The following is a 27132-nucleotide window of genomic DNA, read 5'->3' on the forward strand; positions in this document are numbered from 1 at the left end:
ATACTAAAAGAGACAAAGGAGAAAGCAAGTAAAGCAGGTGACCTGATGGGTTGTTGAGAACTGGCAATGATGTCATAGGTTCAGTGGACCACGATCTCTCCCTTGAACCAAAATAATGAATCAGGGTGCAGGGCTTAGGCATTACCTGGGGGTCCTGATTGATCTTGGCAGCATCCTTCTCATAACTATCAATATACAGTCGAATGGTCGCCCCTGCACTCCCGGTGCCACTCAGTCTGAAGATGATACGAGAACCATCTGCAAAAATAAGCCGCAAGCCCTGGAAAAAGATAAGCCAAGTTTTTTCCCCCTCGAATGCAGAAAGGGAGCCTGAAGACTGGCAGACATGAGGGGTCCATTTGGAGACCCAATCTTATCCACTGGGGGATTAGATCCTTGATAGATGGCAGCAATCAAGCCCCGTGAGTCTGCCTTCTATCAGCCTCTCACTGCATCCAGACGGAGAGGCTTAACTAATGTAGGAGCAGCATTTCCAGGGTCATCTGGGAGACACAATCTTGGTGATGCTGGACGGCATAAGGCTCTCACCCCTGCCCATTTCCCTGTGATTCATGGACTGGTCATTTCAGCTTGAAGCTTCATAAATAAGTAAAGCTGCTCCATGCAGGAATTTGGCTCGAGGCTCTGGAGGGAACTGCAGGCAGATGAGAGAAAGGGCTCTGTAGAAAGCACCGGGAGGGAATCTCAGAAAAGGGGCCACGCGCCCTGGACAGTAGGAGCGGGTGCTCATACTAACCCAGCATGATCCAGTCATCAGGCATCTGATGACTGACAATTCAGAGTGGGGTCTGTGGGGTGCAGGGCCTTTTTCTCCTTTCCTTCCCTCCAGTGCCTCTATGCCTTACTTGGGGAGAGGTTGAAGACTCGGAGACAGCTACTCTTCAGGGTAAGGAAGAAAGGCTACATCAGACATTTGCCTAAGGGTCCTTCACTCTATATGAGACTATCTGTATGGCGCCAAAGACTGGCCAGAAGGAGACACTCCTCGCCTGGTGTCTACCACCACTTCACAGGTTCAACTGTGCCATTCCTTAGATCTGTTGTGAGGACAGCAGATGAGATATGCAGAGTGTGTTCTCTAGCTAGTCAACGAAGAGGATACATTCACTCCCACTCAGCATGGTTTACTGTCTACAAGTGTACCCGGGTTGCCCTCACCCCCAAGCTTCAACCTGAAGCTTCTCAAACCTCCTCCCTAGCTTTACTTTGGGCCATTTTCTCTCCTTCCCCATCTTCCCACTTGGTGCTCTAGTTTCCCAGTCCTACAAGGTGGCACTGCTATCTCCTTCCTGGTGGCACGGAACACAGCTCTAGCTTCCCACAGTGCCACTGCCCTGGCCCTCTCTCGTGGATGAGGTGCCTGTGGAGTCCAGGCCTTGTGTTCTGAACTTCGGCTCTCGCTCTCAAGGCTTCACTACAACTTCCGTGCAGCTCTGCCAACCTCTGGTCTGCTCTCTCCTCTACAGGCCTCCTTCCTGCTAGTCACAAGACCCAAGTTACCATCATCCAGACTGAGCCAGAGTCCTCGTTCATAGTGAAGGCAGGAGGCTATGCCGCTTGCTAGTACTGGGTACTGAAGATGGCCATGGGGAGGCTCTGGTGTCCACCTACCACCTACTCTCTACAGGGGGTTTCCAGTGATTCCCCAAACCCATCTCCTCCAAAACCTGGCAGATGCTGTGTAAGGAAGCAAGCCAATGCTCTGCATCCCTCTAGAAAAAGCAAGCCAGGGAGGTTGGGGCAACAACACCTTCATCCCCTTCATTGTCTCTGCTTCCAAATTACCACACATGACTTCATTCCTTGACAACAGGCAACAGATCTAAAACCGAGCAGACCCTGGGTGCTAAATGACTGTGCGAAGGAGCAAGAAGGGTGACCAGCTTGTAGCCTTTGGGACACATCATGAGAAACCCCAGCCATTTGTCATCACCCAGGATAAGCCAGAATCTCAGCGACCTTGTCCTACTATGCGTTGCCTTGGCAGAAGGCCACAGATAACAACAAGGGGAATTTCTAAGCAGGAAGCCTTCCTTAGAGAGGCATATTCTAATTGTGAATCTGGAGCACACAAAAGGAGTACATACAATGCCACTCATGACATCATACTGCTATCATGTCTGAAGAGAGAGAAACTGTTATCTAGGGACACAGAACACAGTAATGTTTTTCTACATCTTTAAGACTTTCCCATACATTCCACATAGCATCTTGGGTATAATTTTAGGGTTTACAAAAATCCCTCTGGCATATAGGCTCAGAGTTCTTGAATGGAGGTACAGGGGGCTGCAAAGAACTATGGGGGGTGGGGGAGAATCTCCCTGTGAGAGTCACATGTAACTGGGCAGAAAGCCAGTTGAGATCAATTACCCCAGAAAAACAGGCCTGCCAAGGAAACACAACCTAGGGACCTTTTCCCCCTTTTCTCTTGACGCTTCAGAGATGACACTCTGGGCTATCTCTCCCACATACTCATAATCTGTTCCTACCTGATTTCTTGAAATGCTTCCATCTACTGGGTCACTATATTCAAAGTTATCAGCTTTCTCCACAGTGTAGACTTTATCGTTTGCTGAGAACTGCTTCCCCACAAAGGAGCGGTCCAACATCAGGGCCTCCAGGTCCTTCATCATTTTGCTCGCACCCTCAGCTTCAACCTCCTCGTAATCATACCTGGAAGAAGTTAAGAGCTGAAACCCCTGGGTTGACTTCAGAGCATCCGAAGCAAGCAGCACTGTGGTCATTCTTTGCTTGCCCCCTTGCTCCCCCTCAAAGCCCTCTAATTTCAGGAGGCTGGCAAAAGCTGGGAGCTTGTCAGTCAGCAGGAAGGGCATGTGCTAGATGAAAGGAGGGTTCAGAAGAAAGGGGCAGGACCTCCTGAATAACCAGAGAACTCCTGGTTTGGCTTTTCTGCAGAAAGAGGCTCTGGGATACTTCAAGGGCTTTGAGAAGACACCATCTACTGCCGCATCCCTACATCTTGAGGAGGGAACATTATCTCCTCTATTACCTCCAAAGAACTCTAAGTCAACCGCCACGTAACTCAGGTCCTTCTGGTCCAAAAGCCTATGGCTCTTATGAGGTGAAGGCTAGGCCTGCCTCTTAGCCTGTGCAAAGCTGTGAGGCTGTGGCTAAGCACAATTCCAGTATCCGCAGGAATTTCCTAGAGCAAGGCCAGAATATTAAAGACCAGATACGTAGCCAAAAGCTAGCGAGTTATGCGTCAAACACCAGCCTCCTTCAGCAGGGAGTGTATTCTGCTTTAAATTCAGCCTGGCAGCCTACCATCCTTAAGTGGATGATAAGGGGTCAAGAAAAGAAAATAGCTGTATCACAAATGAAATTATTTTTCTTTCAAGACTTGTTCTCACCCTCTTTCTTGTGAAGTTAAAGACCTTGGCATGCTTTCTTAACATGTTGATACATGTCCTCTTGAAACTGTTAGAGGTGCAAGATGGCAAAGCCCATTTGTTTTCTATAGCAAAACAAGTACAAGATGTGCAAGATAACACCTCCGAGACACAAGGAGTACTGCAGAATCACAGCCAACGTACTCTGGCTCCAAGAGTCTACGAAGCCAAGACAAAATAGTCCCCTCCATCCTGAAGTTGGCACTTTCCCCCAGTTAAATGATAAAGAGCAAGAAATTACAACCAGGCTTCTGTGCTTTATGCCCGTGACCTTTGGGTGTTTGAGAGAGAAGATTTTTAAATCCCAAACACAGAGGGCTGGAATGGAAAGAATCCTGGCTTTGTAAGCAGAATGAGCAAGCTCAGCCTCCAGCTTCTGCTAGCTGACCTGCAAAGAAGGGCCAGCTGTGGTGACGCTCAGAATGCTGGTTGCCTTATCAAATCACTGTCTTGAGGCTCGCACGAGACACTGGTGTGCAAGTTGACTAGCACTGCTGTTCAGTGAACAGAGGATACAGTGGGGTCAGAACAAATCATAATAAATACAGGTTCTGAAGACTGGATTTGTAGTTCTCCATTGGCAGTTGTATTTGATAAGTAGTAAAAATATGGTGAAACATTTCCAGTGTGGAATTGTGTTTATGTATCAACAGTGAAGCTCCGAATACCACTCAAGCTCATTTCACTCTGGTTACTGCTCATTTATCAGTTCATTCATATATCATCTATTCAAGGAGGATTTACACAGTGTCTGTATGACTCGGGGGACACCACAGAGCATAAAAACAAACATGGAGTTTCTGTGAAACTCTGGACCTACAGAGTCCATGATTGTTACTATGGACTACCAGGTGTTCTTGCTCCTAGGGAGGACATTCCTGATTGGTTCCCATGACTTCTTCAAGACAACACATGGCAGTTTTTTACTTATGTTTTCAACAATAGAGTTATTCAATCAAAATCCTCTTAAAAGATTAACGAGTTTAAGTTGCTTAAGGTTCAATTCTTTTTTGATTTTCTGAAGACCATGGACTATCAGTTCTGGAATATACATACTTTTTTTTTCTTCTAAAAACATCTAGTCAAATGCACCCATTTTATTAAAAAAAATGCAACTAAGGAAAAAAAACAAAAACAAAACAAACAAAAAGCCAGGCATGGAGGTACATGCCTTTAAAGTCAGCACTTGTAAGGCAGAGGCAGGCAGATCTTTATGAGTTTGGGACCAGTTAGGGCAGCAGAGTGAGTGAATCCCTGTTTGAAAAAAATAAAAATAAAACAAAAAATGTGACTGAGCTCCAGTGAAATTATATCCATATATTTCTTACATATAAATGCTTTATCTACTATTCCTTTTCATAAAAATAATGAGATTTTTTTATGGAAAACAATTTTCCAATTTTTGTACTTATTGAGGGATAGTCACATTAGAAATAATGAAAAAGAAAACAGTACTGGCAAAAATGTATTTTGGGGTTGCTAGGAGTTGAACCCAAAGCCTCGCACATACTGACCACATGGACACTTCACTATTCAGCTACACCTCTAGCCCCACTCCTCATCTTTTAACACTTCTTAAAAATAAAAGTATAGATGGTAAAGAAGAATTGTTAAGAGTTCTTAAATACTTTTTCCCTACAGAATCATCGGTACCTGGGAGAAAGAAAAATAGATAGTAAATATTTGTTGGATCAATGAATGAGATTCTGATCACCATCACTGGGTCCTATTTATTTATTTATTTATTTATTTATTTATTTTTATTTTTTTTTGTTTTTTTCGAGACAGGGTTTCTCTGTGTAGCTTTGCGCCTTTCCTGGAACTCACTTGGTAGCCCAGGCTGGCCTCGAACTCACAGAGATCCGCCTGGCTCTGCCTCCCGAGTGCTGGGATTAAAGGCGTGCGCCACTACCGCCCGGCACTGGGTCCTATTTAATGAGTCAGAAAGCTGATTTAAACTGAGCATTAACTGTCTCCAGAATTTAAGGAGAAACATTTCCAGGCTTTTTGAGCTCCAAAGTTTATAAAACATTGTCAGACTCTGATTTCATTTAATCCTCTCACTAGCCAAACCAATATTCCTCTTTCTACAGATGAGAAAAATGAACACAAAGGTTAAATGATCTCCTAACTCAGAAAAGAAATAAAATTCAAATCTATTTCTGTGAATCTAAATCCAATGTTATTATCCTGCCTACCCAACAGGTACATTTAAAGTGCTTATAAAACATTTATTCTTTTGATTAGGCTAGCTAATTTTTAAATCTTCTTGTTCTTTATGGTCGGCTTAAAAACTGACTTCATCTTCACCCTGATCATATCATTTTCAAAGTCCCCAGTTAAAAAGCTGGGTGAATCTCTGCATCTGCTTCCATCAGTTCCTGGATGAAGGCTCTTCTATGGTGACAGTTAGGGTAGTCACCAACCTGATTACCAGGGTAGGCCAGTTCAGGCACTCTCCACTATTGCTAGTAGTCTAATCTGGGGTCATCCCTGTGGATTCCTGGGAATTTCCCTAGCACCAGGTTTCTCCCTGACTCCATAATGTCTCCCTCTATCAAAGTATCTCTTTCATTAATCTCCCACTCCGTCCCTCCCTGAGCTCGACCATCCCGTTTCGTTCCCTCATGTTCTCAGGCCAAGCTCCAGGAGTCCAGTCAAAGAGAGGGAAGAGGGATTATATGAGCAAGGCGGGGATCAAGATCATGATGAGGAAATCTACAGAGACAACTGAACCAAGCTCACAGGAACTCACGAACTTTAGACAGACAGCTGTGGAACCTGCATGGGACCGGACTAGGCCCTCTGCATGGAGAGACAGTTGTGTAGCTGGGTCTGTTTGAGGGGCCCCTGGCAATGTGACCAGGATCTATCCCTGGTACATGAGCTGGCTTTCTGGATCCCATTACCTATGGTTGGACACCTTGCTCACCCTTGGGGCAGGGGGTGGGGCTGGGTCCTACCTCAACTGAATGTACTAGGCCTTCCTGTCCCCCCATGGGAGAACTTACCATTTTGGAGGAGGAGATGAGGGGTAGGGGTTGGAGGTTAAGCAAGGATGGGGGAAGTGGGAGGAGGGATAAGAGGGGGATTTCTGGTTGGTATGCAAAATGAATTTAAAAAAATTTTTAAATAAAAAAATAAAAATAAAAGAAGCTGGGTGAACTTGGGTGTCAGTATCATTGCAGACAGGATAGACACTGTCCCTGAGAATTCTCTCTGCCCACTTCCCCACCATTCCTCAAACCCAGTCCAGACTGTGTCTTACCTGGTAAAGAAGTTCCGGCCAAACTTCTGCCAGTGGTCTTTAAGGATGTCTTCTACACTCTGCTTGCGGGTGGCCAGAATGGAGAGCCAGGCCAGGACAGCCCACAGTCCATCTTTCTCACGAATGTGGTCGGAACCTGCAAGGCAACAAGAAACTTGGCTTTTCAAGGGGCCTCAAGAGCAAGCCCAGCGGTACCGAGGCTACTAATGCAGTCAAGAGGCTCTCCTGAGGACTCCAGGACAGGGAAGGACTCATGTTCAATACAGTGGCACAATACTGACAAACAGCAGAAGAAACAGGAATCAAAGGCAGACGTCAATAAGTATCTATAGGATGGTTTGGGAGAGCTTGGTGTATTGATTACAAAGTATTAGTGTGTGAGGAAAAGTCCATATCGATCTTAAATAAACATAGGAAAATATGGCTGTTGTAGATTTTCAGTAAATAAAACAGCCTGCAGCACCATGGGACAAAACATAGCACCCAGGTAGAGATGCAGATACATGTGAGACTCAAGTTAATAGTCTCACTTTGAGCCTATGGGAGAACAATGGATTGTTCTTAACGATGTCAACATAACTGGCTCATTACTATAAAAAAACTTTAGGGTTGGTTTTTTGTTTTTTGTTTTTTTGTTTTTTTGTTTTTTTTGTTTTTGTTTTTTTTTTTGTCCTAAAAAGAAAACAGTTCAAATCTAGAAGTTTAAAACCCTGCAGGGCATGATGGCATCCACATGTCATCCCAACACTGAAGAGGTAGAGGAAAAGATTAGAAGTTCAAAGCCAGCCTGAGCTATATGGGCCCTGTCTTAACAAATGGGAAAAGGTCGGGGGAGACTGAAAGCCTCTAAATATGAGAAAATATGCAAGTTTCCTTTTACTGTTGAGAGTAAGAAATTCAGGTAAATCCATCAATCACAAAGAGAAACTAACATATTTACCTACTTTAAAAATGCCGATTTTATATAGCATTATAAAATAAATAAAATTAAGTCATTGATACACTTTAAAGAATCTACAGTATTTACAACTCTAAAACAGATATTTACAACAGTTAGTATAGAAAAGAATATTATTAATAAGAGGGAAGCAAGATCTAAATTAAAAAAATCGATTATTTTGTAATTAATTAATGTAACGAAAGGCTGACACTATTTTTAAGATAAATTAAAACCACAACAAGCAACTGGTACTTCTTGACAAATGGCCACCAATTTAAGTTAGAACCTGGGCCATTGGGGAAGTAGGAGAGAAATGAGATTCTGCTATAGTGCTCTTCTGATACACTGGTACCCATCCTTCTGAGAAGCAGGTTGGCACAAAGTATCACACTCTTAAGGGAAGCTACTAGTGAACAAGTCTGTTCTAGGACATCTTTCTTTAAACCAGTAAGGTCTGGTTTGGTGATGGGGACACATCTTTTTTGCTGAGTTTCTTGCTAAAATCTTTACCAAATTTAAGAAGTTATCTCCTTTGCATGCGTGACTGTGTGTGTGTGTGTGTGTGTGTGTGTGTGTGTAAAAAGACCTTTTTTAAAAGCCTGCCATGGGCCAAAACTTTCACTTTAAGCATTTTAACTTTTTTTTTTAAATCAAAACAAAGTATACACCACAGTAAATTTATTTTCTATTCTCTGAGGACTCCATGTGGTCTTGGAATATTGTTTCCCAGACTGCCACATCGTGAATTCTTCCCATGTCTTCTTGTCTTGCACTTGGTCTTGTTCTCCTTGGTGCTTCAGAGTATCTGGCCTGATGCTGGCCACTGTGTGCACATGTTTGGGAGTGTCTTTCCTACCTGTCTTCTTCATCCTTTTGGCCCCCGTCCAAGCATCCTCTCCTCTTTGACACTAGCTTCCAACTTCTCTGAGCAGTTATGAGTTCCTTTTTCTCTCTTCTCCTACCCAAGCAAGACCTCTAGGGTGATAACCATACTCCTTGTATCCCCTCCATCTGTTTCCCCACTAACCATTGGCTTCTTGGAGCCTTGTTATTTTTGTAACTAATTCTGAGAAGTAGCATGGCACGTGAAATTTAGCAAGGAACTAACTGTGGATGTGTGTATGAATGAGCAAGTTAATTCATTCATTCACTCCAACACTTTCTCTCACAGCATGACTGAAAGCAGCGAGGGGATTTACTTCAGCTCTCAGCTGCGTCCAGCATGAAAGGAAGTTAAGGCAAGAATTAAAGGCAGGAACCCGGAGGCCGGAACTGGAGCAGAAGTCTTGGAGGAATGTTGCTTACTGGCTAGATCCCATGGCTTGCTCAGTCTGCTCTTGTATACAGCAAGGACCATCTGCCAGAGGCAACACCACCCACAGTGGGCTCGGCCCTTCAACATCAATCATTAATCAAGAAAATTCCCTAAAGGCCAATCTAATGGAGGCATTTTCTCAATTAAGATTCCCTCTTCCCAGATATGACTAGGTTTGTGTCAAGTTGACAAAAACCAACCAGGACAAGAAGTGAGGTGACATCTCAAAACCCAGATGCTGTAGGACCAGAGACTATAGGCAGTATATTACAAGGCTTTATATAACACACTTTGGAAATATTTACATAATTTCATTATCTATAAACTTCTGCTTTTACTGCTATTTTAAGGAATAAAAATCTCTCTGTCTCTCATGGCTTTTACAAATGAGATGTTTTGGAACAGTTCATTCTGAAGATTCTGACAGCTTCCCCAGTATACTGGAGATCCGCGATGGTTTGAAATTATTTATCTGTGCTCCACTGGGGTTCCCTTTTCGTTTGGGGGAGTTTTTCTTAAGTTTTATTTATTTATTTTTATGAGTATGTATGTGAGTCTGTGTGTGTATTTATGTGCACCACAAGCATGCAGGAGCCTGTGGAAGCTGAAGAGGGTAACAGAAACCTTAGACGTGGTCTTACAGGAAGTTGAGAGCTACCCATGCTGGGTGATGGGAACTGAACCCGGGTCCTCTGCAAGAGCAGTAAGTGCCCTCAGCTGCTGAACATCTCTCCTGCCCCTTCTGTGGTTTACAAACAGAGTCTCCCTGTGTGTCCCTGTCAGGAACCTGTAACTCTCCTCCTTCACCCTCAAGTGCTCTGACGACCGCAGGTGTGTGCCGCCACACCTGGCTGGCACCTCCTTTTAAATTAAAATAAATTAATAAATAAAAAGTGCACATTAACTTTTTTTTCCTTTTTGGGGGTGGGCAGTTGCTAGACTGAAAGCATGGATATGTTTCCACTCGTAAATAAGAAACTTAGGGTTTTTTTTTTTCTTTTATGAGAAATGAAAGTGAAAAACCTGAAAGTCTTACCAACTTTGGCTAAGTTATTTGGAAATAACTAAATCATACACTCACTCTCATAAACAAAGCACCCATCTGGGTGACATCAACATGGATTTTAGTCTCATTGTGGGGTCTCAGTCTCTTGTCTCTATTAACCTTGGATGGGAGAACACGCCAGGTAGTCTGGTTAACCCTCAGGAAGGCTGGATAAATTCGACTTCCTTCAGCGCTCTGATGAACAGTAGTGACTCCTAGTGAGAAATGGCCTGGTGCCTGCATTGCTAACCTGCTTTCAGAGCTGTGGTTCAATAGAAAGTGTTTTTTTAGTAAAGACAGAAAGTCTCAACCTGCGATGCTATTTCTAGGAGACATTTGGGTCTAAATCAGTTGCTTTACTTTTTCAAAGTCTCTGCTTTGTCATTTGCAAAAAGGGAGGGAAGGTTGCCCTCTCAGTCAGCTGTGAGACATCCTGTAGACCAGCATGTGGAGACTTACACTTCGGTGTTTCATAATGCAAATACAAGATGCTATTAGGAATAAAGAGAAAAACAGAATTTTTAGGGGAAAGTAATGTTTTCCATTCACCATATAAAGCTTTCAAAACATAATGTCTTTCATTGTACATAGTGGGAAGAAAATGGAAAAATATAATCCAATATACTTTCTCCTCTAGGTCATGGAAACACCCCCTACCCCTAAAGGTACAAGAATCCAAGCTCACTTAAACATAAGGAAGAGAAGCCACTGTCACCCAAGCTGGCAGGAAGGTAGTGCTGGATTTCTCTCTGTGGCTTCATTCTTGCTCCAGTGCAGGGCCTACCAGCCTGGGCAAATGTTGCCCTTTCAGCATTTTGCAACACCTGTCCCTGCACTTCAGCTTAATCAGCGCCTTGTGGTAAGGACAAACTGGGCTCAGTCAGGGCATGCTCTGGGTCATAGGCAAGGAAAATGTCAACCCTGGCTGCGGGAGCCAAGAGTTAACGGTTTAGGGATTTGGTTACATTTACTAGCATGGGCATCTCAGGAGCTGCCCTGGCATGTGCTTCTCTCTGCCAGATGACAGCCTGAGACAGGGGTGTGGCAACTGGAAAACAGCAACGTGGACTTCTCTGGAAGTATCGGTGTCTTGTCTGTCTGCCTGTTTCTCTCTCTCTTTCTCTTCCCATTCCCCTGAACATGCAGAGCTCTCTGTTTGGAAATTTCCATGCACCCCTAGTAACCTGGCGAACATCTCCTGCAAATGCTTTCTCCTCACCCTCACTCAGGATGGCACCCTTGACCTCTCTGTGCTATTACTACCATCTCCCATGACCATACTCTTGACTATGAGCTCTGGCCACTGTTGTCTCAGGGCAGTTCTCAAGAAGGGTTTGCCGAAGAATAGCCACTCCCTAACTGTGTGATGCAATCCTGTCCTGTTTCCCTTTCTGGGTGTCATCTGGAAAGGACTGGCTCCACAGCAAGCCTTCTCTAGCCCACTCCAGCCCTCAAGGGGTTGTCCCCCAGGAACTCCCAGCTCTCCATTTAGGACGTCTCCTGCACAGCCTCATGACTGCTCTAGATCTGGGTTTGCTTTCTGCAGTGCCTTTGTGGGGAGATAGTAAGGGCCTGGACAGCACGGACTGCGCTAACATGAACTTCACTTTCTATTCAACAAACAAGAATTAATGCCAACATGTGCCAAGTACCAAGCTATGTCTCCTAGCCTTGAGATAGCACAAAGACACAGGTGAGGAGGCAGACAAGCAGGTAACAGTATACCTGACTTAAATACAACTAGGGTCTAAGTCTAGTCCCATTGGGGTAGTTCACCTGCAACATCTCCAGACATGGGACGCTGCTGTCTTCCCTGGAAGCTCCATGTATATCAGGAAATGTACTCTAAGATATGCAAGTCAAGTGGGAAGATGGACTATGTGACCCCCCCCCACCCCCCGCCATAGCATTTAATCCATTAGACACTCTGAGCACCTGGTCCAACACCTCCTATCACTTCGCACCCTAATTACCCAGCTAGGGTCTGGCTTCTCTGAAAGGTAAAAACTCATGGAGCTCTCCCAGAGGACAATTTGCTTGCCACAGCCTAACCTAGTATCAAGACATGTCAAGTTCAGTGAGCAACTGAGGAATGAGTCAGTGCAAAGAAATAAAAACATGGAAGGTTTTTCTTGAGAAATTAAAATGAAACAGGCCCCATTAATTCAAGTTATCACTCCTGGGTGATGTGTTGCCATTTTTACAGGTGGGACTCAAGGAAAAAATATTGAGAGTCTCCAGTTGTAGAAAGATCCTAACTGACTGGCAAATCTCCACGTTACCAAGTTCATCTCCAACCACATCTCCTCCCCCTTTTCCCCAAACCTTCCATTTTCCTGAAGGATTTCAAAAATAGTGACTCTGAACTATTCAATGACTTAACTTTGAATTTCCTAATGAGACCAAAGTGGGTCAGAACTGCCACTGCCACTGTGCACACAGCACTACCAGGAATAATCAGTTTGGCACCATGAGATCAACTGAGACAACAGGCCCATGATCCTGCCCAGCTCTGTCCCCATTCTGAGTCCTAAGAAAAACCACGTTTATCCCCGATGTCTGAGGGTGTGTTTATTCCCTGTGTTTACAGTACTGTGTGAGAAAGTTGCTGTCTCTTCAGCAAGAACAGACAGGCATGTCCTTGGTAACACTATACCCACAGTAGTGAGGCCTGGTTTTTAAAAGCCTGTGGTTTATTTCACATTGTGAGGTGAGGGTTCTCCTTTATGTTCAAGAAAAACAAAAACGAGAAAAACTCTGACATCACGTATGGTTCCAAAACCATACTGGAAATTACATCCAAGGACTTTTAAAGGTCTTTCCTTCCAGCAGGAATCCACCTGTCTAAACGGATGGCACCAAGGAAGGAGTGCCCTTGTTCCCTCAGCAGCATTCCCTCAACACCTCTTCTACTCTGGGCTCCACTGGAGGCTCTTTGAATACAACAGAAACCAGGACAGATAAACTAAACCCCGTCCTCATGGAACTTACAGTCTAGTGCAGCCAATACAAACAGCAGTAAATAAAATCACCATGGTAAGCACACCAAGTGTAAACATATGGGGCCTGAGAAGGCTTACACTGGAGGGCCACGGAGGCTTCCCGGAGAAACTGCCTGTCATTACCTGGGAGAATACAGGCACACAGTGTCTTCCACTTAGCAAATTCACAGAATTCAAACATCTCAAAGCTCATAGGCTCTTCCACCCTGAGAGGGGCTGTGAAAGGACTGCTGGGAACATTTACCAGGAAGGGGTGTGGTGGGAGGACAGGGTGCTTCTGTAACTGAGGGGCCGGGAGTTTAGACCCGCAATCTCATTTGCACTCGAGCACAGCACCGGAAACCTAAGTGTGCAGCCTCGTTTCTCCCACCCTCAGCAATTCAACAATTTGTTTATCTCTTACCAACTGTTTATCAATTTCCCTCTTTTTCCTCAGAGACAAGAAGAGCTGTGGGTTTCTCTAATGAGATGTTCTCTTTTTGAACATAAAAGCTATCAAGGGGGAAAGATAATGATGGCTGGCACCAGGTTTGGTTGAATAGGTTAATAAGGAAGGACCAACTCGATCGATCGAGAGTCTGAAGTCTGATACTCTAATTCAAACCTCCACAAACGTGACTGGTAAAAACAATCATTATACACAGCCTGATGTAAGTGCAACAGTATCACAGAGCTTCCTAAAAGCTAACATTAGTGAGCTGCACCAATGACAGAACAGTGCCCAGCTCACTAGATACAACCACTCACCCCCCCCACACACACACACACTCTTCAAGCATGTGTGTGTGTGTGTGTGTGTGTGTGTGTGTGTGTGTGTGTGTGTGTGTGTGTGTAGAAGGGTACACACAATGTTTGGTTAAAACTGTACTAATAGGGTTCTTATACTAGAATATTCTAGAACTTTCGAATGCTAATTTCATTATGACTATTCAAGTTTCCCAAACTAGTTTTCAGTAAACTAGTATTCTTCTATAAATGCGTACCCTAAAAAACCTGACCCTAGACCCTCTCTTATCAGTAGGCTCAGTACTGGTGTGGCCCATTAGAGACAGAAAACTAAAAGTTTAAACACAGTGTCTGCCTCCAAAGAGCTCTTCTTCCACGAAGAGTGACTGAGCCGAGGATGCAGCTCTGTGGTGGAGTTTGCCTAGCACGTTCAAGGCTCAGTCCCAGCATGGAAAGTGATAGGCGAGGACTGTAATGGCTGGGGCTGCCCTTTGACTGACTAGAGAACACTGAGAACTCCACAGGACGAGGCCATCTCACCGGCAGCAGTCATGCTCACAGAATAAAGTGGCACTGCCCACATTTAGTGAAGTAGGACGGGACTAAGCAGTCATCTTATATTCTCTCATTAAAGACTCAGAATTCTGGAAAATCTAGCGTCCCTTGGGCATATTGTTCAACCCTCAAATTCACCTTCCTTTCTTTTCTTTTGTTTCTTTGGTTTTGTTTTTCGAGACAGGGTTTCTTTGTGTCGACCTGTCTGTCTTGAAACTCAAACTCAGCGATCCCCCTGCCTCTGCCTCCCAGGTGCTGGGTTTAAAGGTGGGCGCCACCACCACCGCCCCACCTCACCTATCTGTTTTCTTAGCACTGGAGTCTATCCGGTCAATTTATTATGAAGAAGTACTGCCTCTCTCCCAAGAACAGTGACCTGCTCAGAACTTCACAAAAGCTGCCTGGAGTCTATCAGCTCATACCTCCCACCACAAACTCTGGGTTAGGAGGAAAGGAGATCAGTACTTGGTCCTGATGAGCCGGCATGAACTGCACTCAATTGCAAGGCTTGGTGAATGCTGGGTTTTGATCTTTTCTTTATTAGAGGGTGAATAGACAGTAATAAAGGACCATGGAGATGAGCCCCTTTACTTTAAAATGTTGGACAGAGAGAACGTAAGAGGTGGGACTACTTGAGTCCTTGCCCCTGGCTGGCTAGAAATGAGCACATGCCTTTGCAGCTGTCTGAGATGAGCAACGGATACGAGTGCATTGGGACCATAGAGAAAGTCCTGGGGGAGGCCAGCGCTCAGGTCGGGATTCGGACCGGCAGAGATGAGAACGGAATCACAGAAGTGAGGCTCCGAGGTCACCAGACCCTACTCCAGGCCACCCTCTCTCCAGCTATAGCCCACACCTAGGCCTCATGCCAAGACTACTATGTTTACATTGTTATCACCCATCAACTTAGTGTCACCTTCAAGGTCTCCTTCAGTTAACCCTGATACATCATAATGTGTTGCTACAGAAAACTTGGTTCTATGAAAGGGAAAAATTTAATGACATGCCAAAACCTTTTCTTACATAAAAACAAAACAAAACAAAAAACCTGACTTGTTCCACCATATTTCTCCTTAGAAATGAAAACATTTGTGAAGGTTTCCTTGGCCACTAAGGGAGGAAAACTGTGTTTATCCTGTGTTTAATCCATAGAGACTCAGCGTCCAATGCTGCCAAGGAGGCCCTGAAACTTCCTGTCTCGGCAGTTGTGATCCTCTGAAAGTAAAGCCAGCCCTCCGGTCCAAATGTGCCCACTGCTTTTCGAATGTGTATACTTCACCAGGTTGTCATAAATAAATCGTGTCTTGATTTAGGCTTCATTGGCTCCTGCTGCTATTCTAAGATCTAGGCAGTCTAAACTTTCCCCCGAGGCAGCAGTTGTGGGAGAGAAAATGCTAGCGTGAGTGCAACTTACCAGTCCCGAAGCTCTCCTCCCCACAGAGGGACAGTTTGCTTGCATCCATCAAGTTCCCAAAGAACTTCCAGCCAGTCGGGGTCTCATACAAAGCGATCTTTGTGGCGTTTGCTACCCTTCAAAGGCATGAAATCAAAGTCACATCACAGCAGGACTGTGAGCAGAGTCATGTGAGGATGGAGAAGAGCAGCCATCATTGTAACCAAGGGTCCCATTTAACATTTCTTAGAGGTAGACATAATTCTACGTATGGTGGAAAATCAGAAAAGAAAAGTTGGGCACAAGGGGCTCTTCTGTATGGATTCAGAGGAAGGTGGAGATGAGGAAAAAGAAAGGATTAATTCAGATCACAGTTTAACACTTGAGGGTTAAAGAGCAGGGTCGAGGCATTTAAACCCATGTGTCTGGGTACAAAACACATCTACAAGCATCCCATAAAGAGCAACAGAGCAATGGTGTTTTGATGTGCTTATTAACAGTCACAGGGGTCAGCATCTCACAGAGAAGGTGCAGAGCAAGTCACACGGGCAGATGACCCACAGCCCATACTCAGCTTCCAACCAGTGTTTCTTATTTATCACCAGATGTCCCACCTGTGGACTCTCCCTTTCTTAACAGCCTCACCCATGCTCATAAGTAGTCTTGTTCTCCTCCAACAAGTCTTTTACTCCTTCCTATGCAGCTTTAGACTACAGAAGACCTCCGGGAAGGGCTACGGCTGTAGCTCAGTAGTGGGGAGCACGCTGAGCATGCGCAAGGCCCTGCAACAGATTCCCGGCACTGATAAATAAATGAGCGAGGAAAGAAATTTGGAGTGGGTTTTTAACCCTCTCCCCTAAGAAATTCCCCTACTGTTTGAATAGTGGAAGTTGCCTGATAATTTTAATGCAGTCTCGGTGAGGTTTGCATTCCAGGATGCCTGCCACCTTCCAAGCAAAGCTAAGTGGCTTGTGTCTGAATTCTAACAGGAAGGAATATCAAATCTATGATTCTGAGAACCATAAGAGCACTTTCAGATAAGGTGTTTCAGTTCTGAGTCTACACGGATTATCAATTTTCCCAAAAATTCTAATTAAAGTACTTCTGAAAAGACACAGAAGGCATTCATAGTATGGTGACCATAGTATGGCCACCAAGCAGCTCTGAGCTCCAGTGTCGGGTTTGGAGGCAGAAACACGGGCTTCAGATGCTGCTCTGAGTCAGCTGTGACATTTTAGCAAGGCTGGCAACTCCTGACTCTCAGCTCCTCATTCTTGAAGTCAGGGTGCCAGGAGGATGAAGAGATGGAGAACATGAAGAGCTCCACAGAAGCTCACCATCCTAGCATCAATCATTCTTTCCTTATTACCTGAAGTGAAGCCAGCAGTAATTCTGTGACCACCTCATTTTCAAAATGAAAACACTGTCTGGTCTAGCAGTTGGGGGCTGAGGCTCTGTGTTCAAATCCTGGATTAGCCACTTGGCAAGTGGCTGAGTCTGGACAGCTCCTTGACTTTTTGACATCCACCAGTAAAGTGGGGTTATTAACAGCATTTAATATTAACAGCATGTAACTGAATGACTTAATCAAACATGTAAGATATTTATTGTCCTGGACAAGGGACCATTCCTAAAGCTTAGCTGCTACTCTAAGTATCTAGACCAACACACTCTTCTTTTTTCACGGTCATGGCCTTTTACTCATTCACTCTTGACCATTTATTTAGCAAAAAATTCCTGAGCACCCAACATGTTCTAGCACTTGTTTGTTATTTATTTACTTTTCATTTTTAATTGTTTTATATGCACACTGCTCAACAAAAATGATCCTGCATAGATCAAGAATAATGCCATGAGTACAAAGAGAGAACCACACATTCATTTATTCACTAACATTCACTAACTCGTTCGTTTAAAAAAAAAACAATGAATGTGTGTACACCCTATGATATTTAGGCACATTGTTAAGCAGAATCAAGATGCTTAAAAAAAAAAAAACTAACAACAATGTTTTCTGTGTAGAAATGATAGTCTAGCTGGGGATAGAAACAGACAGCCTCTCAGAATTCAGGGTGATGAATACTGGACAGGAGGGGTGCAGGATGCTGGGGGAGCTCAGAAGAGAGCTAACCCTGAAAACACCTCATTGAAGAGAGATGCTGCAGCAGCTGGGCCATGCTGGAAAGGGAGGATGCATGCTCCAGGCACAGTGAGGACATAATGAAGAACAGTGATTTGAGACAGGTGGGCCCAAGGACGGAGACCTACCGATCCAGGGCGCCACTGGTGGGCATGCTGCGTGCAAAGCCACGGACCCCAGTCTGCTGGAAATACGGAATGCTGAAGATGTTGGCAGCGATGACGGCCACAGAGTCAGAAGGGTTCACGAAGAACCCGTGCTTGCCCAGAATCATGTTCCGATCCTTTGGAAGAAGGGAGATTCAAAGTAAAACCTTTTCATCAAACAATGGTAAACAAAAGCAAAGACCATCCGTGGAGTGTTAGAAAACTCAAAATGGATCCTATACTCACACTGGGCTTTAAACACTGGATTTTTAGTGGATTTGTACAGGGCTGTTGGACCAAAGGCACCTCCATGCTCAAGAGTTAAAACTGGTTTCAATTAAAGTGTAAGCACAACCCCCCACCCCACCCCCACCTTTGAGCTAAACTCTCTGTTCTCCCTCCAGGGGCCCACTAACTTTAACCTCCTAGACCTTTCCAAACTCTGGAACCAATCATGTTTCTCCCAGAGGAGGGGAAAGGATGTACAAGAGAGGAAATGTTGGCTGTTTACGCAATTTGACAGGTCTACTGGGCATCCTTTGAGGAACAAAGGCAGACTTCTTCAAGGAAGGGCTGCTAAATCATGGTCTCCCCATTTGATACTGGACCCAACAAACAAGGCTGCCACCTTCACTGCTTCCGAGGTGCCTCCCATGCAGCTCCATTTGAGCACTTGAGAATGTGGAGGGGAAATGCCAGGGCACACTGCACTGGAAGATGCACTGTGATATAGAGCCTGCTGTGAGCCCTTTTAATTTTCCTAAATTTTGACGTGGGGAAAATTAGTTTTCAGGAAGCAGTAGCTTTTAGCTGGTAAAGTAACCAAAATAAAAAACAATGTTATCAACAGAGCACTTACTGTCTACGACACACCTAAGACAAAATCTCCTATGTTTTCACGTGGTCACCAATGTAAGGAGCAATTTATACACAAAATTTTCATTTTAGAGAAAGGATAAAATGTTAATTCTCTTAACATAATCATTACATTGGCTATAAATAGTTTCATTATCCAGCTAGTATTAATGGCTGCATGGGTATATTATAAGATGGAAACATTCTCTAAAGGTTAAATGATTAATCAGGGGCTGGTTGAGACCTACCTTAGGATAAGTATCTAGAACTCCACTAGCTTATGAAGTACAGTCATTAAGTCCTAACTGAGACCTAAACCCTCCACTCAGCAAATTTGAGTGCCTGAAATTAAATGCATTGGTTACATTTCAAAGACTCTTGTTTCTGCTCAAGGGGGTCTTTTAATCATTTGAGCCTGGCCTCTGGTGCAATAAGGGGCCCTTGAGAGTCACTCACCAGGCTCCTGTGGCCAGGTAGAAAATGCCCATTTCCCCCCATCTGCAAGGCCCAGCTTGCATGAGAATTCATTTAAAAGTACTTATACTCACCCCATCACCATCAAAGGCAGCCCCAAAATCATGCTCTCCTGACTTCATGGTCTCCACCAGGTCAGCAGCGTAGGTGAGGTTGGGGTCGGGATGGTGGCCACCAAAGTCCTCCAGGGGAACACAGTTCACTGCTGAATTTGCAGGGGCACCAAGTTCTTCACAGAGGATCTTCTTTACATACGGTCCCACAACTATTACAAAGTAAGTATGAATAGTCAAAATGTAAGACTTATTAAAACATTGAAGGTGAAGGGTGAGATAAACACACTTTGGGAGGAAGAATGATGTGGGCAACTCCATATCCCCAGACATCACAGTCTTTGAAGGGAGTCACCTGCCGAGCCCCCGCCCATTCCCAAACATGTACAGATGAGGCCCTCACGTCTGCCGACTAGCTGAGGATGACAACAACCTTTCTCAGGAAAGAGGAAGTAGACGTGCTTTGTCAAAACCAGGGGGCCAACAAGGTCTCAATAGAAGGCTGCAGCCCAGCGGGAGAGGATTTTCTCAGGGTGGTCTGCAGTGTATCAGGAAGCTCTGCACAGACCCATGAAATGGCTCAGGCACAGGCTTTCTTCTCCAACCACACAGACAGGTAGGTATGTGGGTTCCACACCCCTACCACTCTGATACATTACAGTTTTGAATTGCTGCCGAATAGGCAGAAAACCTAAACAGCTATGAATATTCATGTTCTGTACGTAGGAAAGTCTCATGGCTTCAGTTCATAGACATGGCTGTCCCTTCTGGCCTGGTCAAACAGCCCACAGAGGAAGAAGGGTGGGAGACACACATCCTGTTGCTGCTGAGTTTAATCCTCAGCTTGCCCTTGCCCTTGCTAAGAAAAAGTGTCTGGAAGCAGGTGGATGGGGGTAGGGCTCAAGAACATGTCCACCAGAACACTAGCAAGCAAGTCAATGGCACCCTCCGGTATATATATGGGTGCATGAGGAGAACGTGAGTGACCTGCTGAGGGACAGTGGAGTATCCACAACAGCTGCATGGGACTCAAAGCCCAGGGCTTAATGTGAAAACACTGACTTTCACGCCAGCTTACCATGAGGGACATCTCTACTGTTCTACACGCCTACAATGAGATTTGTGACTGTATAAATATAGGTCTGAAATGGCTGTGAAATAACTCTGTCTAAGCCACCAGAGGCTTAAGAAGAGGGTTGTGAAGGCATTTAGCACACACAGCAGAGAGCAACTCCCTGTCTCTGCAGATCCACGAGTCTGTACCTCCATGCATGGCGTCTATGCGGATCTTCAGTCGGTTTGGACCGGACAGTAGCTCCTTCAGTGCATTGAAATCAAAGATGTTTCTCAGCATTGTGGCATAGGCCTCCACCGAGTCTACAATCTCCACTGTGAGAATATTTGACAGTAAAAGGAAAAACAAAACATATTATACTCCAAACACTATAAACCTGCAGTAACTATTCAAAAGGGCAACTGTGAAAGCCATTAAATGTCATCTTATACACGCTAACAATTTTCCTTGGACAGTATGATTTTATAGACAAGGGAACCCAAGGTTTGAAAGTCAGAACTTGCACAGCTAGGGTGGGGCACTTGAATTCCCAGCAGAGGCTAGATGAACTCTGCTGTGCTGCCACTCATTATCCCTACACATCCAAATCACTTCTATTTTGGCATCATTGATGACAGAACAGATAATACCACTCTTCAGTTTTCTTTTCCAAGGTCCAGTAAAAGGGGGAAGAAATACCCTCACTGACTCACTTTCTGCATGTACTGCTAGTGGCTAACACTAGAACTAGCTTTGTTCAGGAGTTCTGGACATTTTCAATGCATGAGGAGTCTATGGAACTCTCCGATGGTGGCTTCCAGACCCTAAGAACATGTGGCACTTTGGGTTTACTGTCTGTGATACAACCATCAGCCCTTGATGCACCCCTAAAGTTGTTTGTGTTTACTGTGGTGCAACTATCAGCCCTTGATGCACCCCTAAAGTTGTCCAATGGAAAAAAAGATAAGCTGAGCTAGGCCAAATGAATGTCACAGAGGTAACCCTCTCAACGTCTTCTTCTTAATATGAATTTAGAAATGTTTATTCCATAGATCACTGCAATATCTTGACATTCAACAACAAAATGTGGCCCACGCCTGCCGTTTTGGGGAGTGTCAAGCAACCCAAACAATTGTTCTGATCGATTTGACAGAATGTCAGAGGAGGGGGAACAGTTTAAAAGCCAGGGTTGAGAACCATTCACAATGAGTCTGAATGCTGCTGGCTTTATGGCTCACTGACTAGTGTGAGCCTGCTTCTTGACTCCTCTCTGCTTTTGCTTCTTTCTCTGCCGACAGTCTGCAGTGACAGTGCTGGCCCCACAGACTGCCTATGAGAATAAAACGGAACACTACACAGAAACAAATACAGTAGGAACCCAACAAGGTTAACTGGACAGGTCTTCTCGTCACAGCTGTTGTGGAAACCGAGACTAGAGCTGGAAATGAATCACCCAAAGTCATACAGTCCATCATTCAGAAGGCCCAGCTCTCAACACTCCGTAAACAAACTCCAGATCTGCTGAGTGATTAACCCATGCAAAGCTGATGGGCCACCACTGTCCAAAGCTGAAGACTCATTCTCACAAAACCTCAAAAGGAAAACTGCTCAAGTTCGAAGCAGGAGTGTGTAGGGAGAGGAGAAGAGTAACATGCCTGTGAGGAAGGGCAGGAGATAAGGAGGGTAAACATGCCTGTGAAGGGCTTGAACTTGTTTTCCAGGTCAAACTGCTGCTTTCCCAGAACACCGAGGTCTACCTTCAAGTCAGGGCAAATGGCATACTCTTCAATTGTCTTGCTGATTTGGAAAATTTTATCAGTGATTGCTTCTGGAGCAGGACCTACAAATCACACAGCAAGCAAGGGTCATCATGTGCAGTTCACGTGAAAACGCAACCTGTCACCCAGCAGTTCCTCTACCCTAACACCCTTCCACCGAATCACAAAGCATCAAAAATCCCCTTTTTCCAGGGGTTTTTGAGATACAGTCTCACTATATAGTTCATATTGGCCTTGAAATCACAATTCTCCTGCCTCAGCCTTCTAATGCTAGGATTACAGGCATGTGTCAGTTAATAGCAATTAGAATTTTTTTAAAAGAAAATACCATGTTAGCTGCAATTCATGCGTGGCTCCTCTTACAGGGAAGGCACAGTAGAGTAAGAAGTACTTCACCACCTCTGAAGGGAAGCAAAGCCCCTTCTTAGGGTGAGAATCAGAATCCAGGCTTTCCAATGCTTCAGGTACTAGCTTATCCAACTGAATATGTACCTGGCTGTCCTCAAAATGAGAATACTCACCTCCATTAGAAATATTGAATTTAATCCCAAAATCTCCATTGGGCCCTCCTGGATTGTGGCTGGCCGTCAGAATGATCCCACCAATGGCTTTGATTTTTCGGATGATGCAGGATACAGCAGGAGTGGAGAGGATGCCATTCTGTCCAATAACCAGGCGACCAATCTAGGAGAAGAAATCCAAAACACATAAATCCAAAGCTACCACAAAGAAATTCCAGGACAAGAAGAAAATGGGCCATGAAACACCGTTGGACCAGCAAAGATATTTTCTTAAGAAAACATCGGCATTTTGGATGACTCCACCACACTACTAGAATCAAAGCCGTTGAACAAAGTCACTTCTCTTAATTTCTTTTTCTTTCTTTCTTTCTTTCTTTCTTTCTTTCTTTCTTTCTTTCTTTCTTTCTTTCTTTCTTTCTTTCTTTCTTTCTTTCTTTCTTTCTTTCCTTCCTTCTTTCCTCCCTCCCCTCCCCTCCTTCCCTTCCCTTCCCTTCCCTTCCCTTCCCTTCCCTCCCTTCCCTTTCCTTCCTTCCATCCTTCCTTCTTTCCTTTTTTTCTAATATGGAACTTTGTAGCTTTAGAGTAGTGTGTTGGGGTGTTGTAAGGCTATGGGAAGAAATCATAGCTTGTGCGTAATAGTCTATCTAGGTCAGGATCTCAGGGTGGATGCACTGAAGGATTGTGAGAAAGCCTGCATTTTTATTCAACTCCATCGTATTTTCAATCAACAGTGAGATAAGGAATACAGGCTTAACTAGTTAAAGGCATTCTAACCTAAGAAAAGGCTTTTGTAATTAAGTCCCTTAAAAAGCAAAAGGATTGTACATGATGTCAAGAATGTCAAAATGAATTTTACAAATTTATCTTTCCAGGCACGCTTGGCGTTTTTTCTAGGAGGATTCCTCATGATACATCATGTTAGGGTATAGACCGATTACCTCCTGAGTCTACAAGAATATGAACAGTTGCTGAGGAAACTGGTCAGACCTATCTACACGAAAGGGACACTGGGACTTTTGCTGTTTTCCTGACTCACTTTCCTGCATCTCTCACAGATGTTATCAGCCCAGCTCTGGAAACTTCCCTTGCTAAAACGAAGCCTGTTTCAACATGTCGCAAGTTGGAAAGATGTTAGCTCAGCTCCTCTGACATCCCTGCAAGAGGTGGGACTGTTGCATTAAAAAAAATAATAATAAAAAAAAAAACTTAGAAAATGGGGAGTCTGTGCCAGCTCCATTCACTGTTCTGAAAGAAGAGAGGCTCAGGAATGCCTTTTGTTTTTGCTTTTCTGCTAGGTGTTTTTGTTTTTTGATAGTGGAAATGACTTTGGGGGTGGAGGATGTATTTCCTTTTTAAAAATTTATTTTTAGTTTTAATTATGTGTGTTTGTGTGCATGCCTGTGTGTGGGTACATGTGTCTGTGTGTGGGTATGTGCACATGAATGCAGATGTACACAGAGCCCAGAGGAGTCAGATTCCTGGAGCTGCAATTATAGGAGGCTATGAGCTACCCAGTATGGGTGCTGGGAACCTAACTTGGGTCCTCTGCCAGAAGAGTACACACTCTTAACCACTGAGCCATCTCTCCAGCCCAGAAGATGTATTTCTAATGTGAAAATTGCCACCAGATACCTGGATTTGCTGGAGAATATGTAGAGAAGCCCTAACTTTGTAACTCCCATCTACGCTTACAACAGGTCACTCAAAACTTGACTCCCTTATGATACACCCCTTCCCCATTACCAAACTCCTTACAGAAAGCAGCCATTTCTTTTCCCTCATCTCCTAACTTTCTCTAATAAATCGGAGCCTATAGAAGGTTTGACCACTGCATCCCATGGCACTTTTGGTCCCTGAAAGTGAATTTGTTCCTCCCAGGTGACATTGCCAAAGCTGTCCCAACCCTAATGTCTCTTCCTTCTGGTAAGTACTTATGGGAAAGCTGGATTAATGACAGGAGCGTGTCACACAGCACGTTAGCTGTGTCTGGGAAGGGGATGGGGGATGGGAACATCTCACCCTTCTGGGGTTTCTTTATGTGACTGTTTTAGAAATAAAGTCAGGAATCGGGTAATTCTGGATGTCTCTAAGAAGAACTTGGGAGTGGTGATTTAACAGTCATTGTTTGAGTCATCTGAAATTGTCTTTTCACGGCTGAACACACCAACTTGTACTTGGATTTTATATGTATTTGGTATGGAAAGAGGGTCTGACAAAGAGTAAGCTATACCATGCAAATCACCCTTCATTCCACCAGTCCTTAAGCTGAGATCTGTGGTCAGCCAGGACTGCAAGCTGAAGGGACTGTGTGAAAGCTAAGAGTGGCAGCTGAAACAGAAGCAAGAAAACCCTGGGTTGCTTCTCTCTAAAGGGCTGAAGGCTCTAAAGCATGTGCCTGTGGACCACCTCGGCCCAACCAGGGAAGACAGTGCTGTGACCTCATCCTTAAAGATGCCTGTACCACCACCACTACCAGTCACCCCACCTCCCACCAAGCCCTCCTGGCTCCACCAGGAGGAATCCCACTAGGAAGCTCATCCAGCTGACCCTTAAACATGACTCTGTCCTTCTGCTAAAAACAGATCCCTATTGCACACAATCCCCAAATTCCTCCCCCTGGCATAGCCCTGGAGACTGGAAAGCAGGACTCAGATGCTCACAGGCCATAGTTCGTAACAGCATCACTCACGAGAGCCAAAGGGGAAAAGAACCCAAACATCCTGCGCAAGAAGAAAGGACGGATACACAATGCATTGCACATGCACAGAATGGAGTATTACTCAGTCTTGAAGTAGAAAGAAGTAAGATCAAAGGGTGCTGCACAGTGAATGAGTGGGTGGGGGCGTAAAGAAGTGGGGACAAAGCTGATTAAAGAAGGAATCCCTGTCACACATTACATTATTGATGAACCCTGAGGACATCACAGGGACAGACAGGTAATGCACGATTCCACTTACATGAGGTCTCTAAATCATCCAAACCACAGAAACAGAAAAGAGAATGGACACTGAAAGCATTCTTAAGATGTGCTGCAGCAATGTGAATGCCGTTGAAATTATCGAACCACACAACTGAAATGGCTATGCCAGTGGGTGATGTTATGTTTTAAAGTACAATTAAATTACTTTTTAAAGTTGGTGACTATACTCAAAGATGGCATTGCTATCTACACATAGGGAAGTGGTTGGAAGAACATCTGTAGGATCAATATTCATTTTTTATTTTCTATTTTGAGACAGTGTTTGCGATATATCCCAGGCTAGCCACAAATTCACAATCATTCTACTTTAGCCTTCCAAATGCTGAAATTACAGGATCTGACAACCATGCCTAGCAATAAATCTTTTTAAAACTCAAGGAGAAGGGAGTGAAACTCTAACCCATGCTCCGGCATGATGAGTCTTGAAAACATTATGTTATGTGAAATAGGCTGGACACAAAAAGACAAGAACTGAACATTACTTACATGAGGGATCCAGGACAGGTAAATGTATAGAGGCAGAAGGTAGTATTAAAGCTACCAGAGGCTGGAGAAAGCGGGTGTGGGAGCAACTAATCGGTATGGAGCTTCTGTTGGGGATGATGAAAAACGTTCTGGTGACGGATAATGATGGTTGCACAGCATTATAAATGCCACTGGAAATGCTTAAAATGATAAACCTGATGTTGTATGTTACCTTCCCTAGTAAAGGGAAAATGCAGCTTGGTGGCTCATGTTTCATTAAAAAGGAGCAGGAAGATGCCCCCTCATTTTCTTTGTCCTGCTAGCTACAAGCACAGTCCTTTTATTTAACCTCCGAACTTTCTCCAAGTTCAACGCTCTGGGGACAAAGTGAGACACCAACAGTCTACATGGGGCCCACCAAAACCTCATTTTTTGCATTAAAATGTCCGGTAAAAGTGGAACACTCCATGCAAATGAGAACAAAAAGAAATTGCTAATGAAGCCTAATTATATTCTATACTTCACAGATTCGCCATATATAGAAAAGAAATATACAGATGCACCAGTACATGGAAAGGGAAAAATGACAGGCTGTTTTTAGTTTAGTGCACTAAAAAGTCCTCCACAAACCAGTCCGGGGAGGGGGTGGTGGCCACTGACAATGCTGAGAAACACTCTTTGCTAAAATCCATGGTAATAACTATCTTCCCTTTAGATTTCCTGCATCCTACCACAACCGGAGATGTTAAAGCCATCAGAATGTGGGCTATGCTAGAAAAAGAAGAAACTAAGCGAGGTCTTTAGAGTTTCATGGTTTTTATCAGATTAAAGCATTTTATCAGTCCACTAAATGTCTTTACAGTGATTCAGCCAGCCAGCACGACTGCTTTCAATGCAATGCTATTTTTAATAAGGAATGTCCTTGAAAATATTGCTCAAGCTGTCACAGCCTTAACAAATAGGCAGTTACCATATTTAATCAATTATTATC

At 44.3% G+C, this 27132-nt stretch overlaps 1 protein-coding gene across 1 annotated transcript in view; it reads right to left on the reverse strand.

Annotated features, from left to right (window-relative positions):
• Positions 1-27132, reverse strand: part of Pgm1 (phosphoglucomutase 1) — a 63315-nt gene that overhangs the window by 4815 nt on the left and 31368 nt on the right. The window contains exons 2-10 of the mRNA XM_052717038.1: positions 22697-22859; positions 22091-22237; positions 20607-20732; positions 19365-19555; positions 17944-18098; positions 15697-15812; positions 6700-6835; positions 2511-2694; positions 146-280 (exon numbers count right to left, since the gene is read on the reverse strand). Coding sequence (XP_052572998.1) covers positions 146-280; positions 2511-2694; positions 6700-6835; positions 15697-15812; positions 17944-18098; positions 19365-19555; positions 20607-20732; positions 22091-22237; positions 22697-22859 — 1353 coding nt within the window. The remainder of the gene's footprint in view (positions 1-145; positions 281-2510; positions 2695-6699; positions 6836-15696; positions 15813-17943; positions 18099-19364; positions 19556-20606; positions 20733-22090; positions 22238-22696; positions 22860-27132) is intronic.

This window comes from Peromyscus californicus, unplaced genomic scaffold (genome assembly GCF_007827085.1).
Source record: "Peromyscus californicus insignis strain IS unplaced genomic scaffold, ASM782708v3 Scaffold_5__1_contigs__length_169319896, whole genome shotgun sequence".
Lineage (NCBI taxonomy): Eukaryota > Metazoa > Chordata > Mammalia > Rodentia > Cricetidae > Peromyscus > Peromyscus californicus.